A 19,107-nucleotide genomic window follows, 5' to 3' on the forward strand; every position below is an offset into this window, starting at 1 on the left:
TAGTAACCCGTTCCAGAACACTAACGTTGAAAAGGAAAAAGAAAAAAAGAAGCCTTTTTTTGCTCATGAACTACTAAATGTTGACAAAGTCTATATCGTACCGTATCCAGAGAGCTTGAGACAAGCACTCGCTCCGTCGGTGTGCACACAATGGCCGCTCCATGCCGTCAGGGAAAATATCTACCAGTTCAATGCTGCCAATACAGCCTTTATTGTCGTGTCTCGTTGCCCCTCTGGTAGTGGCCCAACCTAGATCAGGCCGTTCGATTCGTTGCTCAAAGTCTTCCTCAGGTTGCTTTGGCATCGTCGAACAGAGTATCGTCGAGGGGGGTTACAAGAAAGAATACAGGAAAGGAAAGAAATGTAAGGGTATATGAGGTTAATAACCGAGTCCGGCAACAGCGGCCACAACTTCACGTCGTAGCATCCGCTTGACGTCCGCCTCCCGATCTGCTTCCCTGAGGGCGTCATTCGGATCGACCTTCTTGTCACCTTCCTTCTTCTCGTCCTTGTGCTCCTCTTTATGTTCCTCCTTCTTTGGCACCTCCTTGTTTTCTTTGGGTGTAGCAATCTTGCTAGGGTCGGCCTTGGGATTACCGGGCATCTCCGTTTTATCAACGGGAGCGTGCTCGGATTTCAGCTTATCCTTCTCTTCGCTGGACTTGTCGGCCGCCAGCTTGTCCGCCCGTTGATCGTCCTCCAGAGCATCATCGTTAATCGGCTTGACCTTCTTGGCTTCGCCGTTGTTGATGCTCGCCAGGGCTGCGCTGTCGAATAGGTGGGCGGCATCAGCGCTGGACATGGCATACCTGGTCGAGTTGAGAGGGTGGCCGAGAATCGATGCCTGAGCATCAAGCTTGTCGTAAAATGCCTTAGTAGGTGCCTCCTCCAAGTAGTTGAGACGGTGGCCGCAGCGGGCACCAAGAACATCGCGGATCTTGGGGTTGGAGCTGCAGCAGTGGCCCCAGCAGTCACTGATGTGATCAATGATAGACCGGTAAGGGTTGCGGCGGCGACTCTGGTCGATGATACGGACAATTGTGGGAATTGCCACCTCGTGGAAAACTCCAAAACCAGCGAAGATTTCGGAAAGGAAGATGTAATCGGCGAAGAAGCGTCTCGGAATGTAGTAAATATCACTCCAGCCAACACACCACTCGTCACGTCTGATCTTGTACTCGAGGTCAAAGTTGTCAACGACGGCAGCCGCGGCCATGGCGGTGCGGTGGAAGTCCTGGCCCCATCCCCACCAGTTGTAGTTCTTGGTATCGGTAAGGCACATGTACTCGGGTCCACCGTGGGACGGCGGGGCGGTGTCGATGATGGCGGGGAAGTGGATGTTGTATGGGTTCATACCCGTCCAGCCAAGAGGGTCAATCCAGGCATCGAAGTGGTAGTACATCAAACCGTCGATCTCAGGTTGGGTGTCGAGGATGAGCTTCATAGTACGAGACACTTGCTTGTAGACGGTGAAGGTTCCCGGGAATTGATCGTGGGTAAGGTTGTGGAACTCGGGATCCTCCTCCTTGAACATGTTGGGCATGGAAATGTGCACGGTGTGGAAGAACGGCTCGTACTTCTGCAACATCGGGACGCGCTCCGGACGGGCAGAGTTCCACCGAATCATGGCCATCGTGTTCTTGAATGGCGACTCGATCTTGCTCTCGCCGCCGGTGACAGGCTTCGGCCCAGACGGCGCAGACGGAGCAGATGCTCCCTCCTTGGCGAAATCGGGCATCTTGGCCTCGGACATGGTGAGGAACGCCACGATCACGACGGTGATGAATGTCGCTACGGCGAGGAAGATCTTGTTGAACTTCCTCGCGACAGCTGCCATCTTGGCGAACAACGACATCTTCTGAGGCTCATTGGTCGCGGTAGCATTGGGGTCCTTGGGAGGCGGGTTGTCCATGTAGAGCCATGATGCAACAAAAACGACGACGGTACCAGGCAGTACGAGGAAGCTGAGCGAGGTGCCGAACAGGATGGGTGAAACGTAGAGGAGAATACCAGTCGCAACAGCCGTGGCGAAGCACTTGATGACGGCGTCGGCGTCTAGTAGGGTTAGCATATGTCACTCAGCAAGTGCCTACAGATACTCACATTTGTATACAGCGGTAATGGCAAGACCGATGAAGACATTGCTCACAATAACCATGATGGCGCCGAAGCTGGTATAACCCTCAAAGAATCCCGGCTCATCGGCCTTCAACGTCTTGATGACCAAGTGGCACAACAAGTTCATCGCAGCACCTGCGCCGTAAAGGATCATGTTGTCGGCGTGCAAGCTTGAGTCATCGGTCTTGAGCAGGGCCTGGTTGTACACGCCTGATGAGGCACTCAGGAAGACCTGGAACAGTAGGATGAAGTAGGTGCTGAACGGGTAGGTCGTGCCCGTCGTGGGGTTGTACTGGGTCACCATCAAACCGCAAATCTGCATCGTGTCAGTGACGGGATCAAACACTTGGTACCCGAATTCGTCCCACTGACCTGCATGAGAATGGCAATCCACTGGATCTTGGAGATCTTGGTGTTCAAAGTCGCAATCATGACCAGGGCGGTGATGAAGGTAACACCGCTCTTGGTGAGTTGAATCGTACCGGGGTCAGCCATTTTGTAGCTGACGAAGATCTGGAGAAATTAGTCGCAATGAACACGATCACGCAGCATGCGGTAGAGCAATGACATACTGAGTTGTTGATGAGCACGTAGAAGAGCGCCAAGTTGCAAAAGCCATATCGCACATCTCTGGTAACCTCTCCTCGGACGTAGCTCCAATATGTCCTCACATCGAGCGGCGGGAGCGGACCATTGTTTCTCTCAACAATGTTGCCCGTGCTGGACGAGCTGGCACTGCCGTTCAATCCCTCCTCTTCCCGCTTCTCATCCAAGCTGCTTCTCTCGGCCAGAGGGAGTTCTGTGGCAATGGAGGCATAGCCACTGCCACCGCCCCGGGTTGATGGGCGAATTCCATCGGCTACCCTGCGCTTGCATTCGTTGTAGAAGAAGATGGTCGACAACAGCATCTTGAGGAACTCGGAGATGGTGACAGACGCCGAGGGAGAAAACGAGTAGGATCCGCCTGTCTGGGAAATCTTCATGATGATACCGATGCCAACCTGGATCGCGACCAAGCCGAGGGCAGCAGCGTAGGCGGCATGTTGAGGACCACTGGGAATCCAGCTGAGGGGCTTCAAGAAGAGCCCCAGTATGCTCCCGTGTCGTAACATTGTAGACAATTGTCACCGACCGCGAGAGGGCGGTTCAGCGAAGAGGCTCGAGGGGGGCGCGACTTAAGATGCGATCGATGTTCGTCAAGGATTGTGCCAAAAGAGCGTCTCGGTGATTGCCAGTGAGCGAAGAGTGTAGGAAAGGTGCTGCTCGGATGCAGCGTGCAGCTCGCAATTGCAGGCGGTAAATCTGCTGACGGTGTTTGGCGCTGCAAGCAGGCGGGAAAGGACGGTCTCTGATCGTGTTTAGGTTTCCTGGGGGTGGGGGAATGACGCTCGTTGGGCCGTTTTGTCCGACATGCGTATCCGAGTTGGCAGCTATTCGTCGATGGATTCGTTTGGGTTTGTTTCGATTCGGAAAGTCGTCGGTTGTTTCCGCCCGCGATGGTCCCAATATCGCGATGACAGGTGGCGCTGGACAGAACCGGAAGAATTGAAATAAAAGAGAGGAATGAAATTACACGGGAAGAAGGATAGGCTGGAGAGGAATGGACTGGAATGGGTGTTGCATGGGAAGCGAGGTGCCCACGGCGAGCAGGAACGGGGAAGAAAGAGAGCAGCGTCAAGCAGAAGCGCACTGCAGGCAGTCGAGGCAAGGGAAGGCAAGGGAAGGGGGGGGCCGTGGCCACAGATGGATCCTTGGAGGTGTCCACTCAAGGTTGCTGACATACTTTGGCGAATGTACAGTGTGTGCCACACCTGGTGGAAAAGGTACTTTCGTACAGGGTGCGAGACACACACACACACACACACCCACTGAGGTGCTCTTTCCCTCTCTCCGTCGCAGTCGCTCTTTCTCACTTTTTTTTTTGTGGTGGGGTCTCTGGGGGAGCCAAGCGATTTCCCAATGAGAAGTCGGATAAGTCCAGGTTCATGTGGGTCTGTCGAAGAAAATAACAGGAGCTGTCATTGGATGGATTCATGACACGGTGCAGCGCCGTGGATGAAAAGCACCAAGGCCGCTATACGGATGAAAGTTGCGGTACTATTCGCACCTGCCTCGATGCTCACCTCAGAGAAGGGCAATGATGGCGCACTTACCTTACTCTGAAAAGGGGCCACAGCTTGAAGCTGCTACAGCCAGCCAGACTTCAGTTCGGACACACCACCGGGTACACAGTAGGCACCCGACCTTCTGTTTTCTCCCGGCTCTCTTCTCCCGTTGACTCTTGCGAGCTGGACACAAACGAGGGGGAACCTTGAGCTTGGCTCTGTTTTCGAAGGGGTCTCCGGAGGGGCCGCACTGTGTCAGAATTAAAGTAGCCGATCTCTGACAATGGGACTCTCAGTACCACATCAGGCGAGCCGGGACACCGGTGTCACCCAAGTATCGTTGAACCTGCGATTTCTATGCAATTGCGTCGTAAGAAGACCAGCTAAATTTTCATGTGAAGACTCGACTATCCGTATGCCCTCGTCTGATACTCTCTAGATTCAAGTGACACCATGCTACTCGGGGGCGAATAAGGGCCAACCTGTCTCTTGCTTGAGGATACACTGGTCGATGGGCGATGAGAAACAGCCTCTGCGTCCTGCCATGACGCGCACTGCAACCGGTGCCGAAGCTGTTCAAACACGAAACCTCGACAAGAAATGTAACGGTGCGCATAGTACTCGGTGATCCCAGACTCCGTACAAGCTACAGTGTGTCCCGCGGCCGCAACACCATCGAGTAGTCATTGAGAAGCGTTCCAGAGCTGAGAGCAAAGGACAACTGGCCCCGGAACTCCTGAATCCTGAATCCTCATTGCTTTTGGTTGGTCCAATCTATTCTAGCCGGCGCCAATAAGTTGATGTGCCACTGCAGGAAGGGAAAAGGGGCTTTTCAAAACTCAATCTTATCGCTAGCAATAAAGATTAGGCCAACCAAACTTAGGTACGTGGAAGAAATTTCCAAATGACGAGGCAAAACTGCCGGGAGATGTGCGTGTCGAACTATCCGAATCTGTTTTAGGTCTCCAAGAGAGGCTGATAGTTGCAGCTGCTGAACGGACGTCGACGTCGACGAGAGCTGCAACTTTGCTATATTAGAGGCTTGACGATATCTTGTAGGGTAGCCAACCGCCTTACACTATCCGTACGCACCCTTTTCGGAGGCTTGGAGCATGACACGAGTACCTGTGTAGACGTGCTTCTAGGTACCGTGTCGATGCCAGATGGGGAGTTGCCCCTTGCTCCGGCTGCGCTTCCCCTGGGGCTAGCAAAGAAGCAAAGAAGCACCGTTTCCCACTTGAGGTTCGCGGCGCGCGCAGGTCCCATTTCCCGCCCTCACTCACCTCAGGGCTCAGTACGTACCTTTGGAATCCCAGGAAGGAGTAACCCTTTTCGCCTTCACTTTGAGGTAAAGCAGGCAAAGAGTGGGGGTCTGGGAACAGAGGATTGGGTGCGCGACTCCGCCACCGAGGTTCGTACAGTGCCCGACATGTGTCCGTTCGTCGACACAGCACGGCCCGCTCGAGGCAAGGGCGTCTCGCTCATCCGTCACTGTGGCCAGTGGAGAATCGCATGACACTCACTCAACCAGCAATCAATTAGCGTTAATTGGAGCCTCTTTCTGAGGGCGCTCAGTAAGATGACGGCCTTTCCAATGACCGTGATGACCTCCGGTTCCTGGTTCTATCTTGAACACCGTCGGTAGGTGGGCGGACTCTGTGCGAATCTTCGACAATGTTCGTCAGCTTGCGCAATCTTGCATTCCGTCGCCAATGACACGTTTTCTAGGCGCCGCGACGGCTTCTCAATGGTCAGCAATAGCTTATACGCAGTAGAGCTGCAATAGATGCTTATTTCGCGCGACAACTCCAAGCCCCCTGTCTCTGGAAATTCTGTGCAATAAGACGCAGAGCCAAGTCAGATCGCACGGATGACGGCTGTGGTCAAGCGATTGAAGAATTGCTTGTTGCTCCCTCACGCCGAGCCAACTCTCCCTCGATTACCGATCAAAAAAGAAATACACCTGATGGACCCTTCATCGTAGTGTCTGCGCTCAATCTATGGATGTAGTTATCGAGTTTGATTAAGAGCCAGTCCATAGAAGGTTTGATGTCGGCATTTCCGCCATCAATCTGTACAGTCTGTACGGATAATACCTTACCTATCATATTGCTATGAATTTCATCCAACCCCGATTAGACGAGAACAGAAGAAAAATTCCGGTTCGTATCCGGGCACTGGGGCACGCCTAGTAACCCTGCATGCATGTGGTCTGGATTCTGACCAGTGCCAAAAGAGAGGTACGAGAGGAAGACACGGAGCAGAGTGGTGGAAACTGGAAAGAACGTGAGATGGCACTTTCTCCAATTCCACCGCCCCCCGTGAACTTCGTACCTTGTACGACGTACGGTTTCCTGCCATCTAAGCGAGATTCCCACACAGATTCAACCACCACTCCTACAACACTCCAGGTCGACTACCTCCAAATCACCACGTTGGCCAAAACGACCCGACGAATTGGTGATAACTACGGGACGCAATGGAAAGGAGACGCGTCGCCAGCACAGCCCTGCAACGCGTGGCATGAGTGCATAGTCTACCGTTTCAGCGGACTAAACCTTAAGTAGTTGCTTCTACTTTTCTGTCCTAGCCTGCGTCGGCCTCTCAGACGTCTTCATAGTCGGCAAGCTTCGAGAAGCAGGACGACGACGCACAGCACAGTCTCGTTGACACACGGACGGACAACGACGCAGCAATTACGACACCCGTCCCGCGGCCCTAGACCTGAAGCTGGAACTATTTGGAGCCTCGTTGCAAGTGCATCAAGACGCGGACGACTGGTTCATCCTCTCTTTTGCGACCTTCTCCTTACCGTTCCATCCCGCCTTGGCCGCCACCATTGCTATCGCTGTCTCCGCTAGCTTCGCCTCATCAACAACCACATCTCTCAAACACAAGATGCATGTCTTGGCGGGGCAAGAGACAATATCATCCGTGGCATTCTTGCCTTGGCGGTTATGGATTGGCGACGACAGACAACGGACGGGCGACTTCTGAGCGGGAAGAAGGTAAAAGTGAGGCAGCAACCTTGGGTCATGAAACACACCAGATAACTTTATCTGAACAAGGACTCGCTGCAAATTCCCCGGATTCTCCCAGCATCTTCCCTTGATCAGATACCCATCGCTCGGTAGCTTCGGGAACAAAAAAATGGTGCCATTTCCACTGTACAAAGTCTCCCCTACAGTCCGTCTCCGCCTGTCACGTCCAACTGTCCGACAAGTTGCCGATTTACCTGGCAGCACCAAGGGTACCCAACTAGGCACTTTGCTCTGCTCATCGCCGCTCATCACAGCCAGATAAAGCACCTCCACCACGAGTCAAGCAGCGGTTTCAGGACGTGCGCCGACGGTATCCGCCTTTTGGGTCGATCCTCTTGGACGTCCTTTGTTCGAGTCTCACACTCGACATAGCCTTGTTCAGACTCCCCAAGGCTTGACGCAATGCCCAAGACACTGCTTATCGTATCGACAAGGTACTCGCATCCAGTCTCTCGATTCCAACGTACTCTCACTCGACTTGCGTGGATACCGTACTGTGGCAGAGTGCCGACTTCGAAAGAAGCAACTCTGCAGAACCAGCAATTTAACAGACTTTGGCCTCTCAACAGTATTGGGTTCAGGATTGTGGATCGCTATTTTCGGTGAAATAATCATTGCTACACGTCAGAGTTCAAACCGGCGCTCATTGACACTTGGCGCAACCCAAGGTTCTCATGGCTTGCGGGCCGCTAGAAGGAGCGAAAGTCTCAATAATGGGACCGGCAATCCGATATGCAACCCATCAAACTCTGTCTATGGGCATTGAGCACCAAGTCGAAATGAGAGCCGCCCCTGAAGCGAACATAATTATCAAGAGTGGCCAACCGCATAGCTGTATTGCAATCAGTCCATTGCGCAGTTTGCATGCCGCAATCTCATCATTTGCCCGCAGCACAGTAACGATGCTTGGCATTAATTAATGGATTGTGCTTACGCCGACTGCGCTGAACGTCCAACGCCAATGCCAATACCGATGCCAATGCCCAAGCCACCTTCTTACACTAATACACACAGGCATACGGCCCCTGGTCTCTCATGTCGCTCGACCCTCCCCCTGCGTCTCCGCCAATCCCACGCAAGGCTGACAGCATGAGCTGTGCGGTTCTGTTTGGCTATCCTTGCCCCAGGCGACCTGTGGTTGGGAACTTGGGATGGTGGTTGCGACTTGCGAGAGTGTGTGGCTAGGCGGGCAGATGCAGCTGCCTAGCTGCACCGTCGATGGTGCTTGATTCTCTTCATCACTCTGCAACCCGCAGGATTGGCTCGGATCTCACAACATCCATCACCGCTGGCTGATCTTCGTAAACTCACGCCAAGAACTAAGACAGCGCAATTAAACGACAACAAAATCAGGACCAGATGGATGTTGCGTCGGCAAGGAGTCTTATCAAGAGGGCTGGTTCGGCTGATGTACAGTACGTGGTGATGTCAAGATTTCTAACAAGAGCAGTCAAAGCGGGCAAATCCGTTTGAGAGGCCGCTTTCTTTCTCACCTTCTCTCTAGCAAGCCAATCCGATGGCCAAGACACGTGTCCATCCTTACTCGTCGTAGCTACGCCCTGCATTTGCTAAATAAACGGCCGGGCATATATGATTGCAGCGCTGGACAGACGATAGGCAGAAACCCTGGCTTGATCCAGCCAAAGTTTTGCGAAAATGGGGCGACGGGTTTCCAAAGGTCCAAGGAGGGGCCCCCATCGCGAGTGAGATGATGGCGCCAGACGGTGAAATCGGAAAATAGCGGCATTTCTTGAGAGTAAAGAGGATCAGCGAGCAGCAAAAGGAGATGAGAAGAATCGAGGATATGACTGATGAGACGGAGACAACTATGGATCGAGTTACACACGGATACAGTTGCAACAAACACGTTTTGTTGGTAACTCAGGTTGGACTCGACGAGGAAACCCACAAGGCCAGGCACGTCGAAAGTCTGTGGGCTGGCCCGGGCGTCTGCTCGCCGCAGGGGTTCGGCGCACAGTGCCAATTTTCTTGGGCGCTAACTGTCTCCGGCCGGGGCGTCGACCGGCTCCACTCCCGCAATCCATTGACAGCAGTCAAGCAGTCGCGCCCAGGCGGCGCGCCAATTGGCAGACAGCGCCATTGGCGATGCTCATTGAGCCCGATTTGAGAGAAGTGAGCGTCCCACGGGCGTTACCTATTGATCCACTGTCACGATACGGCACAGCCAAAAAAGAATAAAAAATAAGAGTCCAACAGACCACATGTTACACGTGTCTTGGAATGATGCTTGCGGCTGTCTCCTGTCTATCAGTCAGCCGATTAGCGAGTTGGTACTTTTACTCGAGCCCATTGGGATACCGTGGACAGTGATATTGTGTACTATCAGGGCAGTATCAGTAGTTCCAGACCAGTGTAGCCAGTTTCGACATGCCGAGACAGGCTGCACGGTTGAGGCCCGACAAGAGAGACTTTGAAAAGAGAGTGAAGAAGAAAACGGACCCCTCAAGAGTAAGCCCCTTTATCCTTGTCGTCTTTCCGTTCGACACTACCAAAATGGGTCTAAGAGGCAAGGGGAGGAGGGGCACAGCTCCGTACAGGGCGTCGAGGACAAGGGAGGGGTGATAGTGGAGGTCCAGGTCGGTCCCCTAATGGGGTTGGGGGCCGCTACCGCCCGCAATGGATCTGTTCCAGTTGGAGAAAATTAAAATAGCAAAGGCGACTTTTTTTTTCCCTCTCGCTCTCTCAGACTCTCGCAGTGAAGAGGACCCGAACCTTTTTCTGCCCCCCCTTGTCAAAACTGTACGGACGGACGGTCGGCTACGGCTACACAGGGCGAGATCGCGCATCTGCTGTTGCTTGCTGTTACCGGGATACCGTCTCCACGACCCTTAGCTTCCACCTTTCCATAAGGTAAGGTACGCAGTACTGTGTAAACTTCCAGAGCCCTGTAGGTGCGTACCTTACGAATACCCGACGGGCTGTCTGTACCTACCTACCTGTGTATGTGCAGAGTACGTATCTTTTTCTGCTGAGCTGGGAAAGAGGGACACCTTTCCCCATTGTCGGCCGACCCTCTTCTCTTGGCCTCGTACATTTCGCAAATCCTCCTTCTCCAGCATCGCTTCTTTTCCTTGTCTTCTGTGACATGCTGGACCGGATATTGTAGATTCACATTTCCTGCATTTCTTCACTTATTGGTTTTATTCCTCCTGCAACAACAAAGCAGACCGTTCTCCTCTCCTTTGGTTGTGGTGCTGCAGTCTCACCGCCACGGTTTCCACCCAAAAGCTTAGAGACATTGCCATCGTTGGCGACAATCTGCCACTCCCTCGATTTTCTCGGACCTTTGCCCGACCTGACTTGCGACACCTTTCCCGTCGTCCCACCACTCGCTTTTCGCACCTGGCAAATCTCATCCCGACGTAGCAGAGCTTCATCTGTTCATCGTAGCAATCAAATATTATGGCCACTCAGACCAAGGCAGCCGCCAACGGCGCTGCTGCGAATGGCGACGTCAACCACGAGCCCATCAATGTCATTATCCCCATTGGCGGCATTGGCTCCCGCTTCGCAAAGGAGGGTTACCGCTACCCAAAGCCCCTGATCAACATCGTCGGCCGGCCCATGCTGCTATGGCTGATTGACAATCTGAGCCTCAAGCCTGGCGACACCCTGTGGATGGCCATCAACGAGGAGGTTGACGACGAGTTCAGAATCGGCCAGCTCGTGAGCAAGACGTTTTCCAAGATCGACTTCAGACTCCTGCGCTTGCGCCACCAGACCAAGGGTGCCAGCGAGACGGTAAGCCCTTCCCTCAGCTTCTTTGAGATCACTCTTGCTCTCTTGACCCGCGCTCTTGTCTCTTCTTCCCCCGCCCTTGCGCAATCCGCCCGAGGAGGGGCAAAACCAAGCTTGGAAGCGCATCGCTGACGATCCCTCGTAGCTCTACATCGTCACCCAGAGCATGACCAAGAAGCACCTCGAGCGCAAGACTGTCTCTCTCGACTGCGACACCATTTACTGGGCCGATGTCCTTCAGGACATTCGCAACATGCCCAAGGGCCACGGCGGCTGCTTCTACTTCCCCGACGTTGGCGACAAGCCCATCTTCTCTTACATCAAGACAGAACCCAAGTGAGTGGTCACCAGGAGCGGAGCGCATGAAACACCTTGAGCCAAGATTCAAGTTCTAACAGATGGCTACTACAGGGACGGCTTGGAGCGCATTGTCGATATTCAGGAGAAGAAGGCCATCTCCAACAAGGCAAACACGGGCGCATACGTTTTCCCGTCGGCGGGTCAGCTCAAGTCATGGGCTGCCCAAAACCTTGACATGAAGAGACCCGACGGCTCAGAGGTCGGCGAGTACTACACTTCCCAGATGATCGCCCTCATGATCCAGAACGGCGTGCCGTACCTGGGTATGCCTGTCAGCACCAAGGACTTCAGTGTTGTCGGCACACCCGAGCAGCTCAAGGACCTCCTGAAGCTCCTCAAGACGGATACGTCCAACCTGCCCATTAAGCTGAAAAAGCGCCGCTTCTGCTTCGATCTCGACATGACCTTGGTCGGTGTGCCCGCCGTGGCCGGAGACTACTCCACCTGCCCTCCCATCGAGAAGAACATTCGCCTCGTCCAGCAGTTGTACAACGCTGGTCACTACATCATCATTGTAAGTCGATCCTTGGCGCTTGGCGACCAGGGAGCAGATCATGGCTTCCTGCATTTTCCACGACTTTGTGCTAACTTCCGAACAGCAAACGGCCCGCCGCATGCGCACACATCACGGAAACTTGGGTTCAGTCTTGGCTGACGTCGGCCCTGTCACCTTTGCCCAGTTGGCCAAGTACGAGATCCCATACCACGACATCCACTTCGGTAAGCCCTATGCTGATGTGTACGTCGACGACCTGGCCGTCAACGCCAACCTCGACACTATGCGGGAAATTGGCTGGCTCTTGGACGAGCAGGACCCGGCTGCCCTGATCGGACAAGATGCCGCGACGGGTGACGATGCAAAGAAGGCCGGCATGATTGCCGCTCGTGACTTCAACACCATCCAGATCATTGGCGATAAGGTGATCAAGTCGAGCAAATCTGAGAACATTCTCGGCGAGCTCTTCTTCTACTCCCACATGCCCGCCGAGATTGCCCAAGTCTTCCCCACCGTATATAACGTGGACTACATCCCCGACACCACCACTTACAACATCACCATGGAGAATCGCCGTGGTTTGACCTTCTCTCACCTCCTGGTCGGTCGATCCATTACCAAGGGTCGCCTGATCTCCCTCCTCAAGGCCCTCCACACCGTCCACACCACGGGCAGCACAGACAAGGCCACCCTCAAGATCCCCAGTGCCCTGGAGAAGAAGTTCGAGGAGCACTCCCTCGCGCGGGCGAACAACCGCGTCAACATCTACGCAAACTACGGCTCGAAGTTGCGCAGCCGTTACTACAAGGACCAGCACAAGTACGATGCACTTGGTCCCCTCGCCGCCTCTCTCTTCGCCCGTATCAACGAGTTCCTCGACACGTACGAGGCTGAGGAGAAGGGTGTCCATGCTCAGGTCATTCACGGTGACCCGGTCTTCAGCAACGCCATCCTGTCCAAGGATGAGAAGCTCGTCAGCTTTATCGATGTGCGCTGCCAGCTGGAGAACACCCTGACGCCCGAGGGTGATATCCACTACGACTTGGGCAAGGTCCTCCAGTCCCTCTGCGGTTACGACCACATCCTGTTTATGAGCGCGAACAACTACGACTTGCGCGACGCTCTCGACAGTGACAAGCCCTTGCTCGACGAAGCCGACTCAGACCTCCTCGAGAGCCTCCAGGAGCACTTCTTCACCTTCCTCGAGGATACTTACTCTGTCCGCCTGCATCGCAAGACCCTCTTCCGTATCACCGCCTCCCTGTTCTTCAGCTTGATCCCTCTGCACCGGCCCGAACTCGGCGCCGTCTTCCTGCGCATGTGCAAGGAGACGCTCGACAAGGCGAGTAACATCAACTACGGCCCGGGCGCCCGCTCCACGGCAGGTCTCACGCTTAGTCGGCGCGCGAGCTCCAACTTTGGCTCGGACGAGAAGGCTCGCGAAATGCCGATCGCCTCGGGCAAGGGCGAGAACCTCTCTATCCCCAGCGTCACCGTCACTGCGAAATAAGCATATGTACTATCGGTGGCATCGTATAACCGAGTGCTTTGGGAGAGCCAAGTCTGACCGATTCGCGGGCTATAATGTGCCGAGCTATCGGAAAGGTGGAGGTGGGTTTGCGATAGCGGGGGTGGAGTTGCATTGATGTCATTCGGGACGAAGCTTCCGTAGAAGAAAGCGGAGAGCTCATGTGGAGCCCTGTCGAACACATTTCGCGTCGGAACCCAACCGAGAAGCGATCACGATGTGTGTGGGAACAGGGACGGGAACGGGAACAAAGTGGCATTTGCTTCAAAACTACTGTTTGTACTGCGTAAGGTACCTATAGGGTGGAAAAGGAGGGGAAGCATTTTGATCGGGGTTTTCCACTACAACTTGTAGGGATGGATGTTGTTCAGCGTCAGTCTACGAGGGTCATGTACTACTTACTATACCAAGATATCAAGAAACCGTACATTAAAATCGGGCTCTTTTTGCAGTGAGTGTCTATGAATGTGATTGATGGATAGCTTGCCATCGTTATTAGCATCAGCAAGCTTACACCTCAAGTCTAATTGTTAGATTTTGCTGCGTCGCAACCAACAACTCACTGTCGCCAAAAAAGGACCCTGTAATTGGTGAATGGTAACGTTCGCTATCTAGGCTCGGCAGAGCAGGGCCTGCTCACCCAGGTAATCCTATCTACTTTCGCTCGATTGAGGCCAATTCTCCTGACTGACCCGGAACTAGTAACTTCATCCTTCCGCAATCCTCCCTCAACTACCACCAACCATCCATGCTCGCCTCTCCCATCATCACCACTCACTCCATCGCACTTCCTCCAGTCGTCGCCCATTGGAATCTCTGATATGCGCACTCAGATGTACCACATGGTGTTCTTGAACATGTCAGATGCCTGGGGGTCAGAGTCAGGGCCACTGCCACCCAGAGGCAGCAGGGGAAGGGACTCGGTGGGACGCTCGCCCTCGAACATGCTAAGACCGCGGGAGCCGTATTCGTCAGCCATTTCCGCCGCCTTGGGGCCGGAGCGGAAGCCCTGAGAGGTTGCAATGTTCTCGTGTGCACGAGCACGGCCGCAGGCGAGATCAGCGTAGTAAATCGCCGGGTGAAGGGAGACAGGAGTCGTCGAGCGAGCGTACTGGTAGCATTGACCATAGATCATGCGCTGAAGATCGTTCGTGCCCATCTTGGCCTCGTCTATCAGAACGGTGTAGTGTACAGGGCGAGCAGTTCCCTGGATGGCCACGTGCGAGCACATGTAGAAGTCCCACCAGAAAGGGTGGCAGACCTCCTTCTCAAGGACAGTTCCGGGGAGGGGGTTGCCGTTCTTGTCTCCATTCTGGGGGAAGAATCGAATGTGATGGCGCTTCGTAGCCACAATGACCGTCCACTTGGGCTGCCTGGCGGTGGGGTAGATGCTCTTGATGATGTTCTTCATCGTTCCCACCTCGTACTCCAACACCTGTGAGTACTGACCCTCAGAGACACCATCACGGAAGTAGACAATGTGGGGAGGAGGCGCAGGGTGGCCCATACGCTTGTGCCAGGTGGGCATGAGTCGACCAAGGAAAGTGCGGGCACTGACAGGAGAGAGCATCTCAACGCGGTAGCCGTTGGTCTCAACAGCAGCCGAGTAGAAAGTGGCATCAGCATCCATCGACATGGTCATCGCCGCCATCGAGGGAGCGTCGATTCCAGGAGTCGCGTGGGAAACGTCCACTCCAATCATCATGGTGACTTCCTTAAAGAAAGGAGGGTTCTTGTTAGAAGGACCAGACGGGTGAGGGATACGGCAGGTAACGCCTCCAAGCTTCGCGTTGACCTTCATGGCCACGTTGGAATGGTACTGGGCCTGGTTCTTGTCAACATGGCGTGAAAGAACGCACTGAGTGAGCAAGCCGAATCGACAGTCGGCGGACTTCTTGATTCGCTCGTAAGAGCCAACATTGTTGAACCGCAAGATGCAGAAGAGCAGCTGCGGGACAGCATTGGTCTTGGCCTTGATCTGGGCATACGCCCTGGCAATTGCTTCAGCAACATTGTTGTTGCGGGCCTCACTGTCGATGACGACAGCGTCCTTGGTAATCTTGCCTCCATGGCCAGTGTAAGTCTGCTTGAACGTCTGTGCAAAGGCCTGGGCATTGGCTCTGCTGGTGGAGTTTTCCAGAATCACGATACCCCAAGACGCCAGAGGAGCACGGTTGGGAACCCAAAACTTCTTGCCGCGCAAGTCCCAGCGACCAGAGAAGACGGGGCTGACCACATTGTTGGCGTACTGAATCTTCGGGGGCTCAAGCAGGCTGCCCACAGTTTTAGCCATCTGGTCCTCGAAAACAACACCGTACTGGCGGAGATAGGGATCCTCCTTCCATGCCAGCTGGTTCTTCGCCTTGATGATGTCCGCCTTGCGCTGGGTGGGACGAGTGACAGCAGCCTTGATCATCGCCGAGGTCTGATCAGGGTCAAGCTTGTAGTTGTAGCGCTGCATGGCAGCGACCACACAGACCTCCATGGGGAAGAAGCCGGACTTTGCGGTCTCGACAACGGGCCAGTCACGGAACTGAACCTTGTAACCGTAGGTCTTGTCGAAGTACTTCGTAATGTTCATTTCCTCGCCGTTGTTCGTGAAGACGATGCTGTCAGTAGTAGCACCGCTGTCACCGTAGGTTGGGCTGAATGCGAACCCCTTGATGGTGTAAGACTTGTCCCAGTTCTCCTTGCCGCGATGCTTGGGGCAGAATCGGAGCTTTGCCAGCTTCCTGAGATGCTTGAAGGCATCAGACATCGTGAGTACCGTCTTGCCGTTCTTGTCCTGCTGGCGCACTGGCTTCAAGATCTTGGCGATGTCCGGCGGGCTCAGGCCCTGCCATCTGCGATCGCAGGTGCCCAGAAAGTCCCTGACGAAGAGATGCAACGGCTTGTCTCCCTTCCAGAATGCCGTATTGGCAACGTCGACATTCAGACCCAGCCCACGACCAAACTTGTCCATAACCGATTGATTCATCCGGACCGACGAGTAGACACCCTTGACGACCTGCAAGCAGGGGCCAAGATCCATGGTTTGTGGATTGCGCTCGTTGTAGAAATTGCGCTTGATTGAGAGAAGGTTCTCGCTAGGGTACTGGCGGACTAGGTGGTCGAGGAAGTTCATGCACTCCAGAACAGTGCTGTCCCAGTCCATCTTGCCGGTCAGGTATGCCTCAAGAGCCGCGAGGTTGATCTTCTTCGTCTCCTTCATGACGAAGAAGAAGGAATTGTCGCGCGGCTTGGCATTGGGACGAACGGGCTTGCCCTCGTCAAGGTCAACCTTCAAGCGCTCCTCGCCACGGTTGATAGGAACCGACGACCTGTACTTCTGTTAGAGGAAATAGGCATGCAGAATAAATAGGATGACGTACCAAGCCAACTTGCGGCCATCGTTCAACCAAAGGGTCTTGTACTTCGCCAGCATGGTCTGGACAGGTGGGGAGTCCCACACCTTCTTGAAGACCACATTGTACTTCAGGGGCACGGGCGAGATCGACACATCGTACTGGTAGATGGTCATTTTGTCGCTCCACTGCTTGACGCGGAACTGGTTGACCTCCAAGTTGATAGCCTTGCCAGAGGTATTGTAACCGGGTCTCCGAATGAAGGGAGTCTCGCCGGCATTGAGGTACGATTCTGGGGGCGGGTCGATACGAGAGTTGATGTGATCCTTGCTGGGACCACCGCCCTCGGGCTTCGCCGGGTCGAAACCCATGGAAGGTCCGAAGCCATGCTTGGGCTGAGATCCCGAACGAGATCTAGCAGGGCTGGCAGGACCACCACGGCTAGGAGAACCGGAAGACATCCTGTCTAGTCGTGGAGATTGTGGAATTGCTGTGCAGATGCTGCTGTTTGTGGTCAGTGAATGAATGTACGATTCTCGCTGAGGTAGATGATGTTGAGAGGTGGCAGAAGAGGAAGAAAAGGGAAAAAGAGGAGAAAAAAGAAGAGGGCCCTTTTTGTAGCTGCCTAGGTCGGCAACTGCCAAAGGCGCTTAAGGAAGGAGGTAGTCAAGGATGGGTGACCTGGAAGGAAGGAAGTAACGAATCTCCAGATCAGGAGCGCTGGGAATTTGTTCCTTTGTCCAGGAACAGGATAGATGTATGGGTAGGGCAAGATACCTTGTCTGAGTGACTTAAAGTAGGTTGGCAGTGAGGCTGGGTTGTAGTGTAGTATGGTGATGCGTCGAGGAAAACTAAAAATTTGGATTGAGAAAAGGGAGAAGCCTTCTTGTAGACCTGCTGGAGGAGATATCCAGCCTTTTTAGCAGGAGGAAGGAGGCAGCATGTGGGTTTGGGAAGGAAGATATGGCGGCGAAATCATTTGTGTGGGTGTACACTGATGTGAGGTGTGCCAAGCATGAATATGTTGTAAACTTACCTGAGTTGAAAGTTGAAGTTGAATGAAGTGTGTGGTTGTGATTGTGATTGATTGTTTGGGTAAGCGAGATGTGATTGCGATGTGAGTGTGTGTGGAAGAGAAGAAGAAGATCTAGAGGCTGGAGGGTTGAGAGGTTGGTTTATATAGCCTCCAGAGAGAGGGAGTGATCTGTAAATCGGCTGTGTGGCTCTGGGGAAGGAGCAGCAGAAGCAACAGGAAGGATCAATGGCCAGAGAGTGAGAGATGTTGGGGTTGAGGATGTGAAGACTTCACTTTAGGATGTCAGGAGGGTGAAAATGAAATCTTCGAAATCACATCATTCAAGTCACTATCAAAAACGTCACAATGCTTCGCTGTAGCCAGGAGGCTATCAAGGCGGTGAGAACGCCGGCATGAACGCCATCGTTTACGACATAGCATGATAGCAGGACAGCATAGAATACACGGGTGATGAGATTGACATATGCCACTCAGTCTACGTACGTCACCAACAATAAGCTACAGAACACAAGGCTTCGAAAAAGACGCCACAGTCGTGAGACTCTTGGGCAATCCGCACGTTCACACACAGTCTACTATCAAAGTAGCGCAACATATAGACCTCGAATTAACCGAATGTTCGTGGCCTAGAAAGCGTCACCATTTTATTTTTCACAGAAGGCACGACCGCGAGGCATAAACTTATTCGGTTCATTCATAAATGCCACTGCCTCATAATGATGACATCAAAAACAAAAAGACAGTCACGTTGAATGCCCCAAAAGAATGCAGCATGCCATGTATGAAATCACCCGGCTTTCCACCCATAACGAAGCTGATTAGTCGACCAGTAGTAGTAGACGATGTGGCCTTCATGTCTCTGGCTGGCGATCCGCCGAAGTCTCGCTTCGTCACTCGATGAACAGACTGCGAAGGTCTTCTCTCAGATAGCTTTTTCCGCACCGGGATCGCCATGGCCATCACCAATGCCGTCACATCCACAAAGTCCGGCTTACAACAAACCTTACAAGCCTAGTTGGGTGCGATGGGCCATCTTGTGGACAACAGAATGTGCTTGTCAAGCTTAGGGCCATCGGCTTGTCTGTGGGTTATGGCAGGCGCGAGTGTGCCAGCAAGCATGACTTACACTCATAGATTAAGAGAAGAGATAACCGAACGCCAGCATCACCTAACAATCACGGCCTAGCAGTAAGTTTATTCCAATAACCTTCCTACTTTCAAAACCGTATTTTCTAAGGAATACATAGAAAATGAGGAGGGACAACAGGAAAAGCAATAGGAAAGGCAGCAGGAATAGTAACAGGAATAGCAACAGTAATA

General features: G+C 53.5%; 4 protein-coding genes across 4 annotated transcripts; 1 reads left to right on the top strand and 3 right to left on the bottom strand.

Moving 5' to 3' along the window:
• Positions 1–228: 228 nt before the first annotated feature.
• Positions 229–2,903, bottom strand: BDZ83DRAFT_442230 (nucleotide-sugar transporter-domain-containing protein). Its single transcript, XM_060503117.1, has 3 exons — positions 2,491–2,903; positions 2,104–2,434; positions 229–2,055 (listed from the first exon to the last, which is right to left on the bottom strand). The coding sequence occupies exons 1-3, from the start codon at positions 2,611–2,613 to the stop codon at positions 380–382; spliced, it is 2,130 nt and encodes a 709-aa protein (XP_060361934.1). The 5' UTR covers positions 2,614–2,903; the 3' UTR covers positions 229–379.
• Positions 2,904–9,297: 6,394 nt separating this feature from the next.
• On the bottom strand, positions 9,298–9,694 carry BDZ83DRAFT_630661 (uncharacterized protein). Its single transcript, XM_060508847.1, is given in 2 exon segments — positions 9,298–9,430; positions 9,448–9,694. The coding sequence occupies 2 exon segments, from the start codon at positions 9,486–9,488 to the stop codon at positions 9,319–9,321; spliced, it is 153 nt and encodes a 50-aa protein (XP_060361935.1). The 5' UTR covers positions 9,489–9,694; the 3' UTR covers positions 9,298–9,318.
• Positions 9,695–10,687: 993 nt separating this feature from the next.
• Positions 10,688–13,389, top strand: BDZ83DRAFT_754826 (capsule biosynthesis phosphatase; the record flags this gene model as incomplete). Its single annotated transcript, XM_060514533.1, has 4 exons — positions 10,688–11,026; positions 11,169–11,359; positions 11,435–11,897; positions 11,983–13,389. 4 exons carry the CDS (start codon positions 10,688–10,690, stop codon positions 13,387–13,389), a joined length of 2,400 nt encoding a protein of 799 aa, XP_060361936.1.
• Positions 13,390–14,236: 847 nt separating this feature from the next.
• On the bottom strand, positions 14,237–17,212 carry BDZ83DRAFT_721788 (piwi domain-containing protein; the record flags this gene model as incomplete). The annotated part of the gene is made up of 2 exons (XM_060512412.1): positions 14,237–16,727; positions 16,779–17,212. 2 exons carry the CDS (start codon positions 17,210–17,212, stop codon positions 14,237–14,239), a joined length of 2,925 nt encoding a protein of 974 aa, XP_060361937.1.
• Between the last annotated feature and the right edge of the window lie 1,895 nt (positions 17,213–19,107).

The sequence above is a fragment of the Colletotrichum acutatum genome (genome assembly GCF_030867785.1).
Source record: "Colletotrichum acutatum strain CBS 112980 chromosome Unknown BDZ83scaffold_88, whole genome shotgun sequence".
Taxonomy (NCBI): Eukaryota; Fungi; Ascomycota; class Sordariomycetes; order Glomerellales; family Glomerellaceae; genus Colletotrichum; species Colletotrichum acutatum.